This window comes from Cyprinus carpio, chromosome B3 (assembly GCF_018340385.1).
Source record: "Cyprinus carpio isolate SPL01 chromosome B3, ASM1834038v1, whole genome shotgun sequence".
Lineage (NCBI taxonomy): Eukaryota > Metazoa > Chordata > Actinopteri > Cypriniformes > Cyprinidae > Cyprinus > Cyprinus carpio.
In genome coordinates, this window is record NC_056599.1 from 20,506,241 (window position 1) to 20,525,292 (window position 19,052).

Here is a 19,052-nt window from a genome sequence, read left to right on the forward strand (position 1 = left end):
TTTCTTGATAAGTATTTTTTAATAGCTGTTTCATATCTACTTCGTTAATGTTTTCAAAACTGGAGGTTTTCATGAAACACAGACTTTCCAGGACATTTTTAGCCAAAAGAAAACAAAATTCTTGCTAACTAGCTGAGGTCATTTTTAGATATAAAGTTCAAATATTTTTTTTTTAACCAACTAGTTAGAATACATTTGATGGGAAAAACAAAGGATTTGCTGATCAAAACATAGTAACTACAGTTGTACCCCCAGATTTTTTTTTTGTTTGAGAAAAACATATTGTCATTCTGAAAATATAATTTGCTATATATTTTTTTTTTAAATAACACATGCTCCCTATTTATTTTATTTTTTTCCTTAATGCTAAAAAAAAAATAATTAATCAGTGTAAGCTTCATGGTGAAAACTTCTACTCTTGTCAACGTAGTCCATAGTTACAATAAAAATGTATCTTGACTTTATCTTTGGGGAAAACAGTGGGGGGAGACATATCCTCTCATTTCTGTCCTTCTGTCCTCCTTCATTTCTGTCCCACTACTAAATGGCGACTAGTAGACAACTGATGAGTTGCTCTTACCATTGGTTGACAGTGAGTCACGTGACTAAGGTGTGCTCGCTTACCTGCTCTTGCATCTGTGCGTGAACACACTCTTGACAGGATCAACTGATGAGCAGAAGCGAGTGAACCGGATCTTACACTGTACGCTTGTGACTTTTTAAATTAAAGTGACCTAACTTGTCAGTTATACGCAAATATTTTTTTAATGCTGTTAAAAATACCGCCGCGTTCAAGTAATGGCACTGTCACAGGTTCAGTGTCTCGATGACAATCACATCAACTTGCGCACTAACGAGTCCAAGCCGGAGTTCTTCTACAGCGAGCAGCAGAGACTGGCGCTGGAGACACTCATACACGAGGGACGGGACGCTTATGAGGACTACATCAAAACAAACAACATCAGCTGCTTTCTCTCGGACCTTGAACTTGAGAGGATCCTCAGCACCGTGGAGGTGTATAGCCCGGGTTCCCCTGATCATAGCGCCGAGCTGCTGCTGGGGGACAGCGATGGGGAGGAGATGTCCCTTCAGTACTGGCCTGACCGCTCGGACCGCTCCATCCCTCTGCTGGACATCGGCTGGCCGGACCGGGCGTCCTACCGCGGAGTCACTCGAGCTCAAGTGTACACTCAGCCCCCTTATGAGGGGCAGTCACATATTAAAGAGGTCGTTAGAAAAATGATCTCCCAAGCACAAAAGGTAGGGGATGAGGTTACTTCGGAAGTGTAATAGGTTACAGATTACAAGTTACCCTTTTTAAAAACTAATAAGTAGTGTAACTATTTCAGTTAGCCTACTTTATTAAATAATGTAACTGATTACATTTGATTACCTTAAGTAACAATGAGTACTGTCAGACTTTCAAAATTACAGCCACCACAAAATCATACTTTAGCACCTCTTTTTACTTTTACTGAGATCGTTCTGAAGTTAAATATAGAGTTAGAAGTGTAAGTATTAATACAAGAAATATTCAGATGTAACCCCCTTTGTAATCATTAACATTTTCATAAGTGACTGTAATTTAATTACACCTTTTTTTCTCAGTAACTGTAACGATCTACAGTTACATCTATTTTGTAATTAAATTACGTAACCCTGTTACATGTAAGTAGTTACTCTCCAACACTGTGAATGTGATATGTTATTATGATTTTATTATTTTTGTTGTGACTCATCTCCAGGGAATAAGACACTTACCAAAGTCCAGTGTCGAGATCTACACGTGTTCTCAAGCTCAAAAAACAGTCAGAGCTCTGAGCTGTACACTCAGAAAAAAAGTACAAACAAGTTGTCACTGTGGGGCAGTACCCTTTCAAAAGGTACATCTTTGTACTTAAAGACACATATTTATACCTTAAAGGTACATGTTAGTACTTTTTGAAAAGGTACCACCCCAGTGACAGCTTTTGTACCTTTTTTCCTGAGAGTGTAGGGATGGGCACTGCTGGCACTTTGGACTTTAAGAATTAGAAAGTAAAATGGTAAAACAATTCATATAGGCCCTATATATAATCTAGAGATTATACATATAATTGAAATAAACTGAAAAGTTTTCAGATCTTGAAAAATGTAAATTAAATGTCATGGGAAATGACCATGTGAATAGATCTTCCTTCCTCTAAGGCTCAAAATCCTTTTTGGATTTTTTTTTCTTTAAAATCATGCTGGAGAACATGATCATCAGGTTTACACATACTTCATACAGCTTGAATAGTGGTGCAATAAAGCAAATTACACTTTCAAATTCCATGAATTGTTTGATTCATGCAAATTATTATGATGATAATAAAATTTGTAAATGAAGAGTATTTTTGAATAGTCCTCACAGTGTCCCATGCACTTTTCCAGATCTGTTGTTCTAGTTACTTGGAATTAGTTTTTTTTGTGTGTGTGCAGAGTTTTATTTACATGCATTATCATTATCAGTATGTTTTGACAGATATCACACAGTGTTGTTTGTACCAAGTTCTTGTGTTTTCATTAATAACCGTCCCTTTGCAGGTTATTGCAATTGTCATGGACTTGTTCACAGACATTGACATCTTCAAAGATCTCCTGGATGCAAGCTACAAACGGAAAGTTTCTGTGTACATTATGTTGGAGACCACCGGAGTGAAGCACTTCCTGAGAATGTGTGAGAAAGCAGGCATGCACACTGGACACCTCAAGGCATGTCACACTTAATACTTAAAACACATTTGAGTTGCAATTTAAGATGATTTATTAATGAGTTCTTAGCAGAAAAGAAACATCAGATTATTAAAAGCATACAGTTTAATGAGCAGGAGCAACTTTTGGAACGTTAAGTTCTCCGAATCAGAAAGTCTAATTTTCCAAACAGCCTGAGGCAACTGTGAGCACTTGTGACTCTTGACACTCGTGTTTAGAGACAGAAACAGATTTTTGCTGATGATAGGTAGTTTTGCAACACATTTTTGAAATGACATAGAATCTTTAAATGTATCAGTGATAGTAAGGTTAGAAAGAAATTATATGTATTTAGTGTTTATATACAAAAGTTTTTTTTTTTTTTTTATTTATTATTTATCATTTATTATAATCTCTTTAGATGTTCTGTTTTAGATGTTTTCATGTAAATCACTTGACCTGAATAGAGATAATAACTTCTGTCTATGACCTAAAGGCACCACAAAAACTTGGTGGATAGTAAACAGTTCTGTTCACTCACAAAAATAAAATACAGTACTGATGTGTGAATAGTGATGAATACCGATTACCACAACATGCTCAGTGTAATAGCAGATTACCATCAATGCACATTTGTGACCCTGGAGCACAAAACCAGTCATAAGTAGCACAGGTATATTTGTAGCAATAGCCAACACTACATTGTATGGGTCAAAATGATCATTTTTTTTTTTTTGTTTATGGTTATTATGATTTTTTTTTATTTTATTGTTAAATTAAGATATTTTGTGAATTTCCTACCATAAATATATCTAAATAACTTCATTTTTGATTAGTAATATGCATTGCTAAGAACTTCATTTGGACAACTTTAAAGGCCATTTTCTCAATATTTAGATTTTTTTGCACCCTCAGATTCCAGATTTTCAAATAGTTGTATCTCGGCCAAATATTGTCCAATCCTAACAATTCATCAATAGAAAGATAATTTATTCAGCTTTCAGATGATTCAAAAAATTGACCCTTATGACTTATTTGTTAAAACATTACATATGTGACATATGATGTGTTTACTTTCTTATGTGATCATATACTAATAGACTTTTTGATGTAATCAAGTCACCCGCTTTTGGTCAGGCTCACTGGCATAAACAGTGTCAGAATCAATGTCTTAAAAATAAAAAGCATTGAGAGAGAATTTGTTTTGAATGTTTTTTTTCCATACACACATCAACCAATCATGCTGAACTTCTTTCAATCAGAATTTGAGAGTGCGCAGCATCAGAGGGGCAGAATTTTTCAGTCGATTCTCAAAGAGAGTGTGTGGAAGCCAAAGCCAGAAGTTCATGTTTATTGACGGAGACAAAGCAGTATCAGGATCATATAGGTAAGTCTGGGCAGCCCAGTTTATCAAGATTAGACATAACCTAATTTATGGTTCTAGTACATACATCAATAAATACATTAATTAAGGTAGTCTTTACAAATAAAAATGTTTTCTTTACTTTCAGTTTCACATGGTCTGCCTCTAGACTGGACAGAAACCTCATCACGGTTCTCACTGGCCAAGCAGTCGACACATTTGACTCACTGTTTCAGGACATGTACGTGATTTCTAATGGAGTGTGTCTGAGCAAGATTAATCTGAGCAGTGAGCCTGAACCTGAGTTCCTCCCTAAAGTGGTACCCACTCTACTCCCCTCAGCCACCACAGCATTCAAGCTCATTAACCCAAAATACAGTCTTGTCTCCAACTACACTTTTACTACCAACGGACCTGCATCTAACCAGACAAGTGCCAAGAACAGCACTTCCAAGAATCAGATGGAAGTCATCAAACAAATGAAAGAGACACCAGTGGTGCCACCGGTTCACCCAGGACTGCTCAACCTGGAAAAGGCGAACATGATCAATTATGTGCCGACCTGGCCCGATCCTGACCCGCCGAGTGATGTCATTGGTTTCATTAACATAAGAGACTCCAACAAGCCATTGCAAGCTCACCTAATGCGTTCAGAACTCTTTGAAGTGTCTCAAGCCATCCGATTCAAGGATCCTTTTCATAAGGCAAAGGAGTCTTTATCTCTGAGAGCTTGTCCTGGACCCATATCCCAAACTCTCTCTTATCCTGAAGCTCCTGCTCAGAAACAAACATCAGGTGAAGTGCAGAAGAATTTTGATCAAAATCAGCTTCAAAGGAGCAGCCGGAGTGAGAATCTTATCTCGCCTTTGGAGAAGCCAGAAAGAGTGCATGTGCTTGCCTGTAAGAAAGTAAATAAAGAGGAGCTATGTGTGATGGGAAAAGAGCTGGACTCTATATCTTTGCAGAGCAAAAGCATTAATACAGAAAAAGACATTCCCAATACAATTTCATCGTTCGCTCAAGACGATACAGATACAAAGCAAGCTCTGGATACTCTACAACCTCCGAAATGTCCTGCCCAAAGCTCAGAGGATCTTGACATGAAATCATCAGCAAAGTCCAACAAAAGTCATCATGACTCATTTGCCCTCATAGACAATCCTGTTAAGCAAAGCCAAGATGACCAAGTCATAAATGATGTTGCCACTCAAGACCACAGCGATACAAATCCAGACACAAACCAAAATGGCTGGAAAGGTACACAGACGTCTAACTTTGGCTCCAGCATCTCTTCATCATCTGATGAATACTATGAGTGTTTTAGCCCTGTGGATGACTTTAGGACTGTAGGAGATGTCTTTGTGCCTGAAAATACACCAGAATCTTTGCACAATTCAATCCAAAACAGTGACAGAGAGCAGGAAGTTCCTTGTTCAAATTCATCCCAAGCTCAAGACAGTACAGATTTGGATAATAAACAAACCTTGTTTATTCCGAAACTTTTAAAAACATCTTGCAGTATTGTTTTCAGTTACTTATCTGCAGACTTCAAAACAACAACTGCAACTTCCAAAACCACCTTTGCCCAAAAAAGAGACGAAGGTACCATGTTTGATGATAGTAAACTACTAGACAGTGAAACCTGCTGTTTCTCACAGATTCCTAATGGTCGCTTCAGATTATCTTCAACTTCAGAGGAATACTTTGAGTGCAGTGGTACAGTGATTGATGGTATTGATCATAAAGTGAAACCAAGCTCACTTGAGACACTAAGCTTGAATGAACAACTACAAATACTGAAACCTGTCCCGGAAATTGAGAAACTATCTGAGCTGAGCAGCCAGAACACAAAAGAAAATGATAAACCAAAAATGCATTTTGGACAGGAGCAGCCCGAATTTCAACAAACACTAGATAAGGCAGCTGACCTGGCAGTTTTCAAGTCTCGACTGGATGAGAAAGTTCACAGACAAGTACAAGAGACTATAGTTACGTCAGAGCCAGTGGTAGAAAGTGGTTCTCAAGAACATGAGATAAGTGAATCTCTGAGTGTTTTAGAGATACAGTCAAAGAAAGAGTCTGTAGAGTTAGCTGAGAAAGTTGAAAAAGAGCCACTACAGGACAGACAACTTGATGAAGATCTGGATTTATTATGTGAGGAAAAGTCCGTACTGTTAGCTGAGAAAGATTCAAATCCACAACCGCAGGACTTAGAGTCTCAAGTAAGTCAAAATATCAAGTGTGAGGGACAATCTTTAAAGTTAGCTGAGAAAACTGCAAAACCACCATTGCCGGACTTACAACCTGAGGTAAGTCTAGATTTGATATGTAAGGGACAGTCTGTCCAGTTAGCTGAGACTACTACTAAACCACCACTACATGACTCTCAGTCTGGGGAAAGTCCAGATTTAATGCTCAAACCTTCAGAAGTCAATGCTACCCCACAGTTGGCAACAGACAATGAATTTAGGAGCTCAATACTGCAAGATAAAGCAGATGTAACTCCTGTAATTCCTGAGAAGACCAAGGAAACAAAGTCCATAGAGTTCCCCAAGAGTGAGGAACTGCAGAACCCATTGGCTGATTTAGATTCTGAATCAAATCATCCACTCAACCTAAAATCCGAAGAGCATGTGAATAAGCATTTAAAACGGCTGGATGATGAGGTCAGTCCAGCCATGTTAAAGAGGAAATCTGAGGAGCACAATCTTCAAGAGAAAGTACCAGAACAGTTTGAAACCATTGAGCTGCTGATATTAGAGGATTCAGACTCCCAGAAGACAGAGCTGAACAATTCTGAACCCACAGGACCAAGAGCTGCACTGAGAAAAGAAACAAAAATGAGCAAAACTGAGCCTATAGAACCAAAGACTATAAATGATAGAAAATCTAAAGAGAATAAGCTTGGTCATGATGTTTACAGTAGGCAAAGAAAGCAAACACGTCACCCGACAGCTCTGATTGATGAGAAACAAGAAGGGGAACATTTTTGTACAAATCAGATGAACAAGAACCTGCCAGAGGCCAAACCCAAGCTGGAGTGTCTGGTTAGGAAGGTAAGAGTTTCTTACTGTACTACCAAGAATACAAAACTAGTTTTGAAAACTGGATTAAGAAAAATATCATTAACTAATGTTCTGTTTTTCATCCTAGCAACCACATCAAGCATCATCCAGAATTCCTGTTCAAGCAAGAGGAGGGTTAATTAAGTTACCCATCAGCAATCCTAAAGCTGGCATGCATAGACACCCATCTGGAAAACAATTGGGACAGAATAAGCCTAGCATTGCATCATCTCCATCTCCAGAAAAATTGTCCCTTGGAGGAGTTGCTTCAGTTAGGTCAACACAAAGACCCCCTTGCACAGTCCCTGCACCAAACTGTCCCACCTCTCCCTCAAAACTGCCGCAGGTCCAGCTGACTGCACCTAAGATCAGGCAGTCAGACCAGCCAAATGTTTCCAGGAAACGTTCTGCATCCTTAACAAAGTATAGTTGCTCTTCTCCTGGAATTTCCTGTCCAGCACAAATAAAGAAGCAGGCGACTAAAGGATCTCCACCAAACAAGTAGAATAAGGCATCAAATTGTTGCATACTAGTTTCATGAATGTAATGATGTGCAATAGAAAACAAAATGCTAAAAGACCACTGGGTTTTTTTTAGTATTTGTATGAACGTTTATTGAACCATGTGAGTTGATCTCACATAAAACTGCTTTATTTATTCTATTTAGCCAGCAGAAAGTTAATACAGGATTAATATAATATTTTCCCAATACAAATAACTTTTTAATAACTGATGAATGTGTTATGTAAATTTCAGACACAGACTTTTAGATAAAGCTTTATGATTGTTCTTAAAGCTATTAGTATGTAAATCATTTATTTTTCTATTCAGCTTGATGTAAATGATCAAATATTGGTCTTATTAAATCATCACAGTTCACCATTTGCGTAACACAGCTTGTAAAATTTCATTTATTGAATTATTAAAATAGACCTTCCAGGACAGAGTTCACTTGATTTCACTTTTTTTATTATATAAAGATGTTTGACCATTTTTGCTACTTGTCGGAGCAGCTTCGAACAGAATTTAACTTTATCTCATACCACACCTTCTTTTAAAGTTATTTTTAAGTGGCTTGGGACTGTGTGCGATCTTGTGGTGTCATCAGCCAATTATATTTGTCATGATGTCATAATGTGATTCCAGGATTAATCACATATCATTTGCAGGTCAAGTTAAAAAACACTTGTGTCCAGTACTGAGTCCCCAGTTGTATAGATGGCAGAATTCCAGTTGCATACTATAAATGCAATGAATTATTATTATTACCTATTTCTGATGGTGTTCTAGGGCCAGTTGCACAAACTAGCCTCTGAACTAAACAAGCAACTACTATTAAAATGAATGCTTTCTCCAGGTAATATAGACCATGTTGTAAACAAATTAACCATCAACAAGAGGGAATAATAGTTTAGACTGACATCGAGTGATTTGAACTTTAATTTCAGGCAGTCTTAAATTTTTCTCAGTAATTTGCTTTTGTTGACAGCTCTTCTTTCTCTCTCTCGAGGCAGACTACAAAGTTTTAAAGCCATAGATCTAGGAGCCTGTGCTGGGTGATTTACATGGGAGTTAGATAAGTGATATAAATGTCCTTCCAGTAATGTCTACATAAGTTTTATGCTTGCAGAGCAGGCAAATAAGGGTCATATCAGAAGCAGGAGCAACAAGCAAATTCACATAGTTAATGCGACAATGGGTCCATTTGAAATGTTGTTTCATAAAGAAGAGCATCACCATGACTCACACCCAAACTAAGAACGCTTTTAATTGTTTATGATAATAATGTGTTCCAGCCAGTTTAATGTGTGCTTCACTCCGCACAATGACGGGCAGTTACATTCTGTTTTTATAACCATAAAGTTTTAATTCTCAAAGTGATAGTTCAACCACAATCATGTTCAACACTGCAATCACAGATATTTTTCGATATATAGCTAAATATTTTATGTTCCATGAGGGTGGGTAAATAATGACTGAATTTTCATTTTTGTATTAACTATCATGTTAGGTTTGAGCAGACATTTGTGGGCAACACTGCTGGTCATGTAGACTACTAAATACAGATATAGAGAGCAATCGTTTGCTACCCCGCCTTAGTTAAAAAAATAACGCTTTAACCGAGGTATTTGCAGGAAAAGACGAAACAGAAGAGGATTTTTACTTCCCTGTGAAACTAGCAGCAAGATTACGTAGGTCATACATCTTAAGATTTCCATCGAAGAACGTTTTGCTGAAGCTCCATGTCAGAAGTATTTTCTGCCCTCAGGGTTCAAGAATCATTATGGAAACAGAAACGGTCTTTATCTTCTAACTCACTGCAGCTTATCTGTGCCATTTAATGAAATGAATAGAACTGTAGGGGATATCTTTTATTAAACTATAAAAACTCAGACTCTTTTATTTTCCTTTACTCTGACGAAACCGCACGAGAACAGTATGCAAATCGAAGTTAATACTAGATAAGGGAACCGCCAATCAATTTCCCCAGCATAATTTATGCATTTGGGAGAGGATTTTCTCCAAGTCTGCTTACAATACATTCAAGTTATGATAGTTATAATTAATTTTGTGCGCTCCCTAAAATCGAACCTGTGACCTTGGTGTTGCTAGCATACTGTAGAGATATTTAGACGGGTTCTGTTAAGTGTTGACTGGCTGCCCTCTGTTGACTAATTTTTTGGTGAACTTTGGAGTAAACATAGCTCGACCAACATTACAAAGATCTCAAACAGTGACCTGCATGTGCTTGAAATCTAAAATGGACTAGCATGGTACAACAAACTGGAAAATCTAGTTCAATCTAACCTTAGCTGGCCTGAGAAAAGGGCGGATCATTAATTAAACAACGCACACATATGACATCAGATAGTCTTTAAGTTGTTTATTCATTGTCATCAAGTGCTGTGAATAAATACAAAAGCCTGAAATATTAGTCACATAACAAAACCCTGCATTTCATTTGAAAACGAGAAGTCAAGTTCTCAGAGGCAAGATATTTAGAAACTCTGGCCACTATGACCACATTTATGAGGCAAATATGCTTCCACAGTCCCGTCACTGGCAAAAGCAAATACAAGCTCTCACGTTGAAGTGTTAGTAGAAGAATCTAGCAGGAAAAACATTCAATCAAGCACATTAAGCTTTAGATCTTAAGCGCTATATTGAAGTCTAAGAATGTACCTTGCATCTAATTTGCCTTGAATTAAATAATTCTGGTTTTTAACAACAGCACTGCAGCATTACCACACAAATACACAGAAACAACTAGTGGCACAATAATTACACAAAGTCATGTGGCACTGACACTGATATGTCACAGCATAGATTTATGGTAACATTTTGTAATTATTGGCCACACAGTGTTGTTGTTGTTAATTCTTTACTTATTAAAAAATAAATAAAAGTAGAGCAGAGCTACGACTAAAAGAACTGAAGACAATTTTAACATCCAGTGGTCCATTTTTTATAAAACTGGTTACTTCAAACCTTAAATAAAAGTGCCATTATTTCTGATCAAGAGGTGGAGTATCCCTGCACTTAAATCCTCTGAACATTTTCATATCAGTATTTCAGGGCACTGGACTCGAGTAACATTACAGAACATCCGGGTTCTTTGAGCACACAACTTTTTCAAAATATTACACGTACAATGAGAATAAGTTAAAATGAGAGACAAAATAAAAACTGGTAATGATACAGGCAATAGGGACAGAAAAAGACTGACTGTACACGAGCCTGTTAGTCATCCATGCCAATATTACGGAACAGGTAAGACATGGATTCTCCATTGTGGATGCGGCGAATGGCTTCTGACAGGATCATGCTGATATCCACCGTCTTGATCTTGGGACACTGGAGTTTTTGGATCTCGTGTGGAATGGTGTTGGTGACCACGACCTGTACGGAAAGACACCACAAAATCAGCACTCATGACAACACACTCGGCATTCTGAACCTCAAATTAAAATGATGCCACGATGACCTCATCTATGGCGGACTCCTCTATTAGCCGAGGGGCATCTGAGGAGAGGATTCCATGAGTGGCCATGACGAAGATCTTATAAGCGCCTCTTTCTTTCAGAGTTTCTGCTGCTGCTAGAAAACTGTCAACATCGTCAATGATGTCATCTAAAAAAGAAAATAAAAATAGCGTCCAGAACAGAGTTATTCTTAGATACAATTAGAAACATTATTTGAAAAAAAAAATATATATATTTTATTGTAACTAGATGCCAACATTTCTCATTTTCTTTTAGTTTATGCTGAAGTACTAAATAAAAAAAAAAAAGTAAAAAAAAATACAAATTCACAACAAAAAATAGAACAAAATAAAATTTCTAAATTCTAAATTCTAATTCTAAATATTAACAAAAACTATAGTAGTTCAAAATTACAAAAAAAGAACATATAATAAAGTGTAATTCTAAATATTAACAAAAACTATAATAGCACATCAGTGATACTAAAACAATACTGTCCTGAGTTAGTTTCATCTTGAACTCACCACTATGATGGCAATTCGTCCACCTACATCTCCAACCACAGTTATTGGGGGTTTTTCTTTGGGAATCAGCACTGTGCAAGAAGAAGAAAAAGATGATAGGGAATAGGATGGGAAACAATAAAAAGGTCTTAGTGAGTTTTCTGGGGTGAGATTCTTACATGGTATCTCCAGGCTTGGATGAATGGCGCCGATGTTTTTGACAGTGGGAGGAGAATGACGTCCATCCACCAGGTCGGATTCAGCATCCTGGGCTTCACCGTGGATCACAGCGATGCCCAGCCGCAACCTTTCAGCGAACGACTGGGCCCTGTCAAAGCAGATGTTTTTGCCATGGAACTGTTTTGACACAAATCAAGGCCATCCACAACCCCTAATAAATCAAGAGCCAGTTGCATAAACAGACACTACGGTAAGACTGTGTTTTAGGATGTGTTTTGGGAGATTGTTTGTTATATTAGAGATAATCAGTCTCACTTTTCTGATTAAAATTAGGCCAATCTACATTTTTGTAACTGACTTTAAATGGTTATGACCAGTCTAGATGAAAACAAATTATATAGATAACCTTTTAAGACTAGTCTAAGCAGTTTATGCAACGGCCCCTTGGTGCACAATCAAAATTGTAGAACTAGAACATTAGAGCAACTGACAAAGTTCGTTTAAGATATTGTGTATCTGTATACTTCTGCATTCTGCTGAAAACATTACTCTAAATCCCGTCAGTCAGACAGGAAGGAGCAGTTTCCAAATGTGACCCTGGACCACAAAACCAGTCTTAAGTCGCTGGGATATATTTGTAGCAATAGCCCAAAAAATACATTGTATAGGTCAAAATTATAGATTTTTCTTTTATGGCAAAAAATCATTAGGATATTAAGTAAAGATCCTGTTCCATAAAGATATCTTGTGAATTTCCTACCATAAATATTTCAAAACTTAATTTTTGATTAGTAATATGCATTGCTAAGAACTTCAATTGGACAACTTTAAAGGTGATTTTCTCTATATTTTGATTTTTTTTGCACCCTCAGATTCCAGATTTTCATATAGTTGCATCTCAGCCAAATATTTTCCTATCCTAACCAATCATCAATAGAAAGATAATTTATTCAGCTTTCAGATGATGTATAAATCTCAGTTTCCAAAAATTGACCCTTATGATGGTTTTATGGTCCTGGGTCACAAATAATCAGTGGTTCTCAACTGTTCCAAGGCCCACTTTTGCCCAAGACATATTGAAACGCCTTCATATGTAATCTGAGACGGATCTCTGGCACGTCTTTTGAAAGAAAGACAGAAAGAAAGGAAGGAAGGAAGAAAGAAAGACAATTTGTTTTGATAACACTTTACATTAATATTCCATTTGTTAACATTAGTTAACTACAACTAACAATGAAGAATACTTCTGAAACATTTATTAATCTTAAAGTTGATTGCAATATTTACTTACATTGCATTATTAAAACCAAGTGTTGTATCTTTTAATGTTATTTGATGGACCTGAGCCAACACTGACTAACAATGAACAGTTGTATTTTGTATTAACTAATATTAACAAAGACTAATAAATGTAACAATGCATTGAGCGTACAGCTTTGTAAAAACAATGCTCAATGTTAGTTAATGCATTAAATATAGTTTACAAATGGAACCTTACTGTAATGTAACCTTGTTGTTTTTTATTAAGATCATGTTAATAAAAACACATTTAAATAATTTTATGACTCATTGGGAACCCTTGGAAGTGAGAACCACTTGTTGTTTATTCTTAAATCTGAATACATGCATGCATGTTTTATTTGCAAATGGTAAATCAAAAATTAACAAAAAATGATTTAACTGTATTGACCTACACGAATGAAAACAATATACACTAAGTTTACAAAGACAAGTACAGTCAGTTTTCATCTGAAAAGCACGCTGCCAGCATCAGGGCAACATAAAGGCTACTGTAGTTTTATAGTGTTTATAGTCTTGTTCAAAACAAGCTGTATGTAGAGAAAACATACTCTGCTGGCACAAGGACACCGATAAGCATCTGATAACAGCAATTCTCATGAAGTTTCTCATCTACTTTCACAGTTTAAGCAGAATTTTATCCTGTGGGATGCATGACTGAAAAAGAACCAAATATAACCAGTAAGAACTGAAATATCGACACAGTTGGAACCATTTGGAAGCCCACATCTCTCACCAACTCAACATCATGTTTGCACACTGGCGCCACCCAATGCATACAGTTATACCAGTGAGACTTCAGTGAGGGGTTTGGTGGAACTGTGGAAAATATAGTAATATATTCTAATATATTCTCACTAAAAGAATGGATACTTGACAAGTCAATCATTCCTGCAAGTATCTATTGCTTTTGTCTGTGCATCTCTCCCTACTATTGTTTTAGTCAACATAGCTAAACTACTGAAAGATAGGACTTCACCTTTTGGCTGATGCTGGAGATTTGGCCACAATTACAGCATTTCTGTAGTCTGGAATCTGTATGCAAAAAAAAAAAAAAAAAAAAAAAAAAAAAAAAAAAAAAAATTCCACACACTTTAAAAATCGTAAAGATGTATGCATATATAGCATGCTCATATGTTCATTACTTACTAATGCAGATGAATTGTTATGAATAATAAAAAAAAAAATGAATGCATAATCTTGAGTGGAGGAACTTATGCAAGGAAATCCTGCTATCTACTTTTAAGCAAACATTACTGGTGACCTTCATAAAGTGAAACATGGACTGCCTTATAATTCAAACTGAAGGCTTTGTGAAGACAAACAGGAAGAACAACTATCTACAGGAAATCCAGATCTTATGCAAATGAGACCCACACAAGTTACACAAGGACCTACTTCTTCCTGGATGTACTGCAGCAGGAATGGTGAGGCCCGCAGATTGTCCACTGGAATGTTGAAGAAACCCTGGATTTCCTTTTGATGCAAATCCATTGTAATGAGATGAGTCAGACCTGCTCAAAGCCACAGTGAACAGAACCAACAGACAAAGCAAATGAGATGGAGGACTAAAACTGGCCAAAATCCCTCTAAACCAAAGTGAAGGGATGATTATAACTCGGATGGACTCCTTCACCTGCTTTACACATCATTGAAGCAAGTAGTTTAGAGACGATGGAGCCTCTCTTCCTCATTTTGCACTGCTTGCTGTAGGGGAAATAGGGAACGACGCCGATGATGTTTCGAGCACAGGACGTCCTGCAGGCATACACCATAATGAGCAGCTCCATGATGGTGGTGTTAACATCTCTGCAGATGAGAAGGGAAGAACGGTTTTAAAGACTGGGATTTAGGGAGCCTCATTTGCATACATGGAGATTCGCAATATATAACATCAGTATTAATGTCAAACTGAGGGTTAATCTGCACAAGTTAACTTTAACCTTAAAACTTGTTTTTGTAAAATACCTGAATGTTTTTTAGAATGCCATTATTTATTTATTACAGTATACCGTTATCACAAACAACAAAATTCTGGTATGAATATAAATCTAAATTACACTGTCACTGTTATTTTTTTGTCTTATTTATGAATTGCTCTTATGTCACAAGAGAAATTAATTACTCATCTTCATGCCAGTCCAAATATATATGACTTACTTTCTTCAGGTGAACACAAACAAAGATTTTTAGAAGAATAATCTGGAGTGTTACAAGCTGTTCGTATAGGTTCCATAAAGTCGCAAAGACTAAAGTCTCAAACTCAAAGACATATATACTTTATAAAAGTCAAGACTTGTCCACGCCCTCCTATAACACCTCGTTTAAACACGCCCCCACATGTCTACATCACTGTGTGGGAAGATTTGCATAACACCGCCCAAATGTTCACACAAAGAAAGAAGGCGTTACGTTTTATTCTCGCTGTAGTATAGAGACAGAGTGCATTTAAGCCACGCCCACACCGAGGGAGGGAGGGAGGGCAATCCAACGCTCTCCATTGACTTTGTATTGCGGGAACCGGCCTCCTTGTCATTTCTGACTTATAACAAAAAACAGAGCAATGTCTAAAAGCTGTTGTGTGACGAGGTGTACAGTAAACAAGCTAAAAAAAAAACAGAACTACATTTTTATAAGCTGTCGACTCAAAAAACGAGTGTTTATGGACCGAAATCTTTGTAGATGTCGGGGTATTTCACGTTGGGCCGTTCAGTTGGATCATTTCTCAAACAAAAGGAAGGTTAGGAAAAGGGGCACTGACATAGACCAATAAAATTTAGTTTCTTAATATATCTCCTCCTCTCAGATTCACATAGGGTGGTGAAATAATCCTTCGACATGTTAAAAATAATGAATGTTTCCTGTCGCCGATTACGTTTCCCTCCAGTGGGCGCAGTTCTCACAGTAATATGACACTTTGTGCTCTTACTTTTTTGTCCTTAAACGCTCGTTTTTGGGGTCAGAAAGTAAGTCATATATATCTGGGTTGGCATGAGGGTGAGTAAACAATTTTCCTTTTTAGATAGAGTATCTCTTTAAGGCTTCTTACTTGGAAATGGTTTGGATGATGAAAACATCTTTGCCACGCACAGATTCTTCGATTTGAACCCGTGTTTCTGTGGGAAAAGAAATGTTACTTTCATTTTTAGTCTGGTCCACAGTAAACATTTAACTTTACAGAACACACTGGCTATTTAAAAGTTTGCACAAGGACTTAAAGGGATAGTTCAGCTTCAGTCGCTGGTTCCCACTGACTTCCTTAGTTATGAGTAAAAAAAAAACAACACCATGCAAGTCAATGGGGACCAGCAACTGAAGGTGAACTATCCCTTCAACGGTGCACGGAATGCCGGGAGAATTCCACCACAGTGTCCGCATGTGGGAGTGCAAGCGGATCTCCATTTCAGAATACACGAGCATGACCCAAAACAAAGCCCATCAGTTTCATTAGTCAACAGTAGCTCAGATCGCTGATCTGTTTTGTCTACTCTCTCCAGCATGGCATGCAAAGAATGAACAAGCACTACAGCAGTGGCCACATTCATCGCTAGCGAGGATTAAAAGATATGCAGATATTTAACGGAAAGTTGAGACGGAAACAGGCCTTCACCTCTGTTAGCTTCTTGATAGACCTGCACCTTTCCAAGTTCCACACCCAACCGCCTGCACAAGAACAGAAGTTCAAGGGAATATGATGCAACATAACAGCTTAAACACACAACAGAAATCTTTAATATTTGACACACATATTACAAGACGTAAATATCAGTTATCCCAAATCATATTTCACCACAAAATTTACATAAAGCGAACAAAGCCTAGTTATGTCAACACATTTTTATATTATTTTAATTAATCTGTTACCAATGTGCTTTTATTAATTAATAAGGATTGTAATTTAAATAAAAATATTTTTACGTCATGTCAGCCTTAAAAACATGGCGATTTACATGACAAGAAAGTAAAGTATGTTAAAAACTTCGTAATTTGAAATGGTAGTGTACATAATTTGAATGGTAGTATACTTGCACTTACTTGATTTGTTGTTACCTAGCTCTCAAAAGAATACAGTTGTTCTAGCTCAGATTTGCTCAGTTGGACAATGAACGTCTTTCCGCTCTTTCCTAACTACCCAATATAACGGGCATGTTATACTGGAGCTCCAGGGGCAACTTACTCGGCTATCCTCCTCCCCAGCTCTCTGCTGGAGGGGTTGGAGTTGGCCGTGAAGATGACCAGGCCTCCTTTGGCGGCACTCATGTCCTGTGGTTTGGTGTCTACCTCTAGGGACTCAGGCAGTGGCTCCCTGGGCACCCAGGCACTGCTGAGCCCTTCCTAACAACAGGACCACAGGCACACTGTTAGTTTAACACCAGACACTTCCTGCAAGAACAAAGGGAAGATGGCATGTTAACAGACACACACACACAGGCGAACCAACCAAGACTCGAGGAGAAATGTGCTCAAGTGCAGACACACATGATGACTAAGTGCTGCTGACACACAACTGCAACAGCATTAGAGTGACTTCTGAGTCTGCGCGCTCGTGAATCACGATTCGTGACTGGAGCACTTAACCAGTCTGTCATGACAAACACAGTATGAATTAATAACTTCGGATCCACAGCACATCTGAGGACTTACAGAAAACATGCCTGCGGGTAAACTGTCACGTGAATGGCCAATTGCACGCAAAAACACACAGTATGCTAAAAATTTCACCCATTAGTTACATCTGTATTGCTGCTAAGCTAACTAGACCTTTATGCCATTACAATGGAAACGATGAACACAGATACATTCATATCAGCGTAACATAATTTGTCTTGTGGGGTTGATTTCGTAAACTACAAATATTGCCAAATCTCACCAGTTTGATCTTTTAATCGATCCCTTCGCAGGGGTTCACTGTATCACTTGCAACAAACTGTGAACTTTGCTACCCTCGAGAAATAGCCAGGATGCTGTCAGACGCACAGCTTTTCAAAATAAAAGTCCAAGGCTTTGTGAAAAAGAAGTACACTTTAGCGTATTCAACATATTTTAAAATAATTTCGGTAAGTGAGAACCGAATGCAATGTTTTCAGCCACTTAACTGCACGTTAATTGCAATTTGATGGAAATGTATTAGGGTTTAAATCTAAAAATGCACTTCTTTCGAGTACGTTTTTGACTCAAGTTTTTTGTAATATCATAATTACTTCTATTGCCTTTGAAATCTGGTCAAAACTTTCTCATATTGTAATTACACATTTTTAATAGTGAGGTGTAAATTTAGTGCATTTAAATGTATTATCGAATAACGCATTACAGTTAAAATCACAATCATGTTCAATTTACATGTACTTTGGTATGTTATTCACCACATCAAAATAAGCCTACTAGCGCGAAAAAAAAAAAGATTTATAATGTACTTTAAAGTAAAACTTTCGATTAGGCATTATTATAAAGTGCGTTTTAGGCTTAGGCGTTTTAGGAAGCATAGTCACTTAAGTGGATTTATTTACTTACTTTTGTAATTCCTTTATATTATTCCCTGTGAGAAAATGGAGCCCTTCTACAGATGCAATGAATCAAAGCTGAGGATGTATGCCACGATTCGATTGAGTGAGCCACACACCAACACCTAAAGGCCAGCTCCCACACTGCTTTTTAAAGACAACTCTGTACTACCATCTAGTGCCAGATTATAATACATTTCCATTGTTCAACTGGTTCATGAAGTTGAATTGAAACAGTTTGGACACTCTTGAGAGTTTGGACACATATTGAGAAGGTGCCTCTATATCTGGAGAATTTAAATAACCGTGGCTTAAGGTATACTCATGCCAAACCTGCAGGGAATGGGAAATGAAAGCAATGAATCTCAAGAAAGCAACACACTGTTGCAGTCTGTTTGTTAAATAAGTTCAATTGCAAAACCAAGGGTTGCAACTGCCTTAGCCAC

General features: G+C 37.4%; 2 protein-coding genes across 7 annotated transcripts; one reads left to right on the plus strand and one right to left on the minus strand.

Moving 5' to 3' along the window:
* Positions 1-539: 539 nt before the first annotated feature.
* On the plus strand, positions 540-8,082 carry LOC109097017. The gene is made up of 5 exons (XM_042720167.1): positions 540-1,260; positions 2,566-2,733; positions 3,975-4,099; positions 4,224-7,131; positions 7,229-8,082. The coding sequence occupies exons 1-5, from the start codon at positions 799-801 to the stop codon at positions 7,643-7,645; spliced, it is 4,080 nt and encodes a 1,359-aa protein (XP_042576101.1). The 5' UTR covers positions 540-798; the 3' UTR covers positions 7,646-8,082.
* A 1,927-nt stretch (positions 8,083-10,009) lies between these two features.
* On the minus strand, positions 10,010-18,744 carry LOC109096191 (phosphoribosyl pyrophosphate synthase-associated protein 2). Of its 6 annotated transcripts, none has more exons than XM_042720170.1 (11): positions 18,617-18,744; positions 17,283-17,440; positions 16,716-16,768; positions 16,155-16,221; positions 14,742-14,914; positions 14,504-14,619; positions 14,085-14,140; positions 11,806-11,954; positions 11,648-11,718; positions 11,126-11,272; positions 10,010-11,040 (listed from the first exon to the last, which is right to left on the minus strand). In XM_042720170.1, the coding sequence occupies exons 2-11, from the start codon at positions 17,363-17,365 to the stop codon at positions 10,882-10,884; spliced, it is 1,074 nt and encodes a 357-aa protein (XP_042576104.1). In that variant the 5' UTR covers positions 17,366-17,440; positions 18,617-18,744; the 3' UTR covers positions 10,010-10,881. The 6 variants fall into 6 exon arrangements, with proteins under 6 accessions (XP_042576104.1, XP_042576107.1, XP_042576103.1 ...); XM_042720173.1 differs by having other exon boundaries at positions 17,283-17,488; positions 18,617-18,721; XM_042720169.1 differs by lacking the exon at positions 18,617-18,744 and adding an exon at positions 17,976-18,129.
* Positions 18,745-19,052: the final 308 nt, after the last annotated feature.

Coding starts and splice junctions, on each gene's coding strand:
- LOC109097017 (XM_042720167.1), top strand. CDS start 799: ATGGCACTGTCACAGGTTCAGTGTCTCGATGACAATCACATCAACTTG. Junction 2,734..3,974: donor TGCACACTGGACACCTCAAG/GCATGTCACACT, acceptor TCTTTCAATCAG/AATTTGAGAGTGCGCAGCAT. Junction 7,132..7,228: donor TGGAGTGTCTGGTTAGGAAG/GTAAGAGTTTCT, acceptor TTTTCATCCTAG/CAACCACATCAAGCATCATC.
- LOC109096191 (XM_042720170.1), bottom strand. CDS start 17,365: ATGAGTGCCGCCAAAGGAGGCCTGGTCATCTTCACGGCCAACTCCAAC. Junction 14,620..14,741: donor TTCAATGATGTGTAAAGCAG/GTGAAGGAGTCC, acceptor GGCTTTGAGCAG/GTCTGACTCATCTCATTACA. Junction 11,041..11,125: donor AGGAGTCCGCCATAGATGAG/GTCATCGTGGCA, acceptor CTTTCCGTACAG/GTCGTGGTCACCAACACCAT.